At 47.0% G+C, this 3,185-nt stretch overlaps 1 protein-coding gene across 1 annotated transcript; it reads right to left on the bottom strand.

The window, feature by feature from the left end:
- Positions 1-271: 271 nt before the first annotated feature.
- hoxa9a (homeobox A9a) lies at positions 272-2,783 on the bottom strand. Its single transcript, XM_020925027.2, has 2 exons — positions 2,128-2,783; positions 272-1,209 (listed from the first exon to the last, which is right to left on the bottom strand). Exons 1-2 carry the CDS (start codon positions 2,702-2,704, stop codon positions 968-970), a joined length of 819 nt encoding a protein of 272 aa, XP_020780686.1. The 5' UTR covers positions 2,705-2,783; the 3' UTR covers positions 272-967.
- Between the last annotated feature and the right edge of the window lie 402 nt (positions 2,784-3,185).

Here is a 3,185-nt window from a genome sequence, read left to right as displayed (position 1 = left end):
TGGAACAATACTTAACATTTGTGTTTGTGGCCATTACCGACCACAGAGAGATTTCCCAACATTCATCTGGACTGAACAGTTTTGAATCACTGTAGAATGTTCACTCTCTGCTCTCGACGCGCTGCTCATGACCAAACATATGTAGTGCCTTTAAAAACATGTTTTATAACTGTTTCACTGTGGGGCACGTTCTAAACGCGAGGACGTCACGGCCGCACTGGACAAACGCACTGGACAAACGCAGATCTAGAAGAATCACATTACGTGGGTGCATTCGCAGATATAATTTGCTTTATTTAATAAATAAGTACAAATTACATTGTGAACCAAAGTGGACCGGTCAGCAGACCGTGAGGTATTCCTTAAGTAGCCTACAGTGTTCCATTTCCCTTCACTAAAACAGAATCTCTCCCTGAAACTCAGACACGCGCACTACGCCACAAACGGGAGAGTAGGTAGTTGAAATGTGTAGGTAGTCAATCTTCAGAGAACTCTTAGTTTGGGGCGTTTGAAGAGGGTTCAGTGTGGTGCTCCTAGAATGCAAATGTCCATGTTAGTTCCAGCTCTGGTCAGCAGTCATAGTTCTATCATTAATAGGCTAAGAATAAGGGGAATGGGTACATTTTACAATCTAAGCTAAAGTGACTCTGAAACTGACAACAACGAAAACAAACCATACGCGCACACAGCTAAAAATGTCCATTCACAGCACGGGACCCAGGCCAACTAATGCACTTACAACAAGGATTCATTCAACTAAGGGCACACGAAGGGGGAGCACGCTCAAATTGTGCAATATATAAATGTACTCGCGTTAAATTGAAGGCCAACATGCTTTTAACAAGACAATTAAGCCTAATAGCTTCTATGGAGGACAATAAGACAATGAGTAAAAACCAGTCCAGCGGAGACAGGCTCCCACAGCCCCGCGGCCGCTGCGCCTCCGCCGCTGCGCCTCCGCGCTCTGTTATTCGTCCTTGGGCGGACCGTCTTTGTTAAACTTCTTCATTTTCATGCGGCGGTTTTGGAACCAGATCTTGACCTGTCTCTCCGTGAGGTTGAGCAGCCGCGCCACCTCGTAGCGCCGGTCCCGGGTCAGGTACGTGTTGAAGAGGAACTCCTTCTCCAGCTCCAGGATCTGGTGCTTGGTGTAGGGGCAGCGCTTTTTCCGCGTGGCGCTCGCGTGGAGCCAGTTGGACACCGGATTATCTGATGAAACACGGACAAATATAAAAGAGCAATAAACAAATAAAAGCACAGAGGGATTCAGATTCATCTGTGATTCTGTCCCAGTTACAAGAGTGAAAATGGTTCAACATCATCACTGCTGTTAATATAAACACAGGCATATTATAAAGGCACACTGTTTTTGTGCTCATGAGCAAATGACATCAGCACACAGGCGCATTTCACTGTTACAAATCTGTTTTTAATGTCTTCAGACAACTGAAGAAATATATTCATGTTTTTTTATAAATTAAAACTGTAGAAAGAGACTGAGATATTTGATTAGTTCAATAATTGTCTCGCGTTCTTTCATCAAAACCGTTAGAAAATTACACAGGGGAAAGACTGAAGCCCAAATGACCTGATACAGCGACATGGACAATTTCAGAGGTATGTAGGGAGGGATTTACACGAGCACGTGTGAACAGTTGCTTTAATAAGTGTGTGTGCACAGAAATGGCGTCTCAACCAACGACAAAAACAAAATAATACAATTCAGTAAAATTATTCATTTTATATTTAAATGTAATTACATAATTACAATTAAAATGTATTTTATTTGTATCATTATTATTATTATTAATTTTTTTGCCAAATATGATTTGTTGATAAAGGTCCAGTTCACACAGGCCACAGTCACGAGCACTAGAGAACATGAGAGAACATGAGTGTTTGTGTGTTTGTAATAAACAGCCTGATCTGTGTTTGATTGTGTAAATAAGAGATTCTAAACTCACTTTAAAACAGTGTTTTGTCGTGACCCTGTGCTCTGTGCAGGCTGAGCAGGAGCAGGGCCATGGGCAGCCCCCAAAAGGCAAAGGCATGTTCCCAATGGCGTCAGCGCGCGCCCATGTTCATGTGGCGTGAGAATATTTTATATTTATCCTGTGAGGGACTTACTTGGGTCGAGGCCTGGTTTGTCCTCTCCGTCCCCGCTCTGCTCGTGCCCCGCGTGTCCGCCCAGCGCGTCCTTCTCGTCCGCAGGAGACGCCGTGGCCACGGTGCCGTTGGCGTAGTCAGACAAGAGCAGCGCGGTGTGAGAGCCGCTTATTACCGCCCCGCTATCCGCGGCTCCGCGCACTGCCTCCGGCTTTACGTGGCCGTAATGATGAGTGGGAGGTAGGCTTGTGATGGGCAAAGACGCAGACATGGGCTCCAGAAGCCATGACTGGTAGCGGGGGTCAGTGTCCGCGGCCACCGGCCCCTGAGGATGTCCGTAGTGCGGGTGGTGGTGCGGGTACATGGACGAGACGGAGCCGGGGAACTGCGTCGGAACATGGCTCCACGGAGTCCCGAACAACGCGCTTTTGGAGCTGAAGTCACTGTGCTCATGGATGGACCCTGTGGAGGAGGGGGCTGGTCTGGAATGGTGCAGCCCGGGAGCAGAGCTGTATCTCGGCGTAGAGAGTTCATTCTCGCTCTCCGGTAGAATGAGAGAATCCACGTAGTAACTGGTCAGAGTTCCGGATGTCGACATATCGCAGAAAAAGCGCCTTCACATGGACCAGGCGCTCGGAGGGACAGATCCACGCAAACAAATAGCGAGCGCGCACACACACGACACACACATACAGCAGTAAAGCCAGCCTCACAAAATAACAATGTGGAGAAATCAAGTAGCAACTTGGCCCCTCACACAACTACAGCGGGGCAGTAATGGGGAGCCATACTGCCGTGCCATTGGGCAGCGCGCACACGTGATCATAAAGGCTGAACAATAAAGGATAAATCAATCCCTCTTGGTCATTAAATACTCAGCCTTATCCTATAACAAGCTCCACTTTAAAGCGCACAATAATCATCCCGTGTGTATTTGAGATGACCAATGTGAAAGAAGAATATTCCGGAGAATCTGAGCCACGGTCCGTCGCTAGAAACTCGGATTGGTTACAACAAACGATACAGTATGTTTTGGGGGAAAGCCCATTTTACGAGCTATTTTATAGGACACGTAAGCA

The sequence above is a fragment of the Boleophthalmus pectinirostris genome, unplaced genomic scaffold (genome assembly GCF_026225935.1).
Source record: "Boleophthalmus pectinirostris isolate CB_2022bp ecotype Guang Dong unplaced genomic scaffold, ASM2622593v1 HiC_scaffold_21, whole genome shotgun sequence".
NCBI lineage: Eukaryota > Metazoa > Chordata > Actinopteri > Gobiiformes > Gobiidae > Boleophthalmus > Boleophthalmus pectinirostris.
The sequence above is the reverse complement of the archived record's forward strand: the minus strand, read 5'-3'. Positions and strand labels throughout refer to the sequence as shown.

Excerpts from the sequence above, each read along its gene's own strand:
- hoxa9a (XM_020925027.2), bottom strand. The coding sequence starts at position 2,704 with ATGTCGACATCCGGAACTCTGACCAGTTACTACGTGGATTCTCTCATT. Across the intron at positions 1,210-2,127 it reads CAAACCAGGCCTCGACCCAA|ATAATCCGGTGTCCAACTGG; the intron begins GTAAGTCCCTCA and ends GTGTTTCATCAG.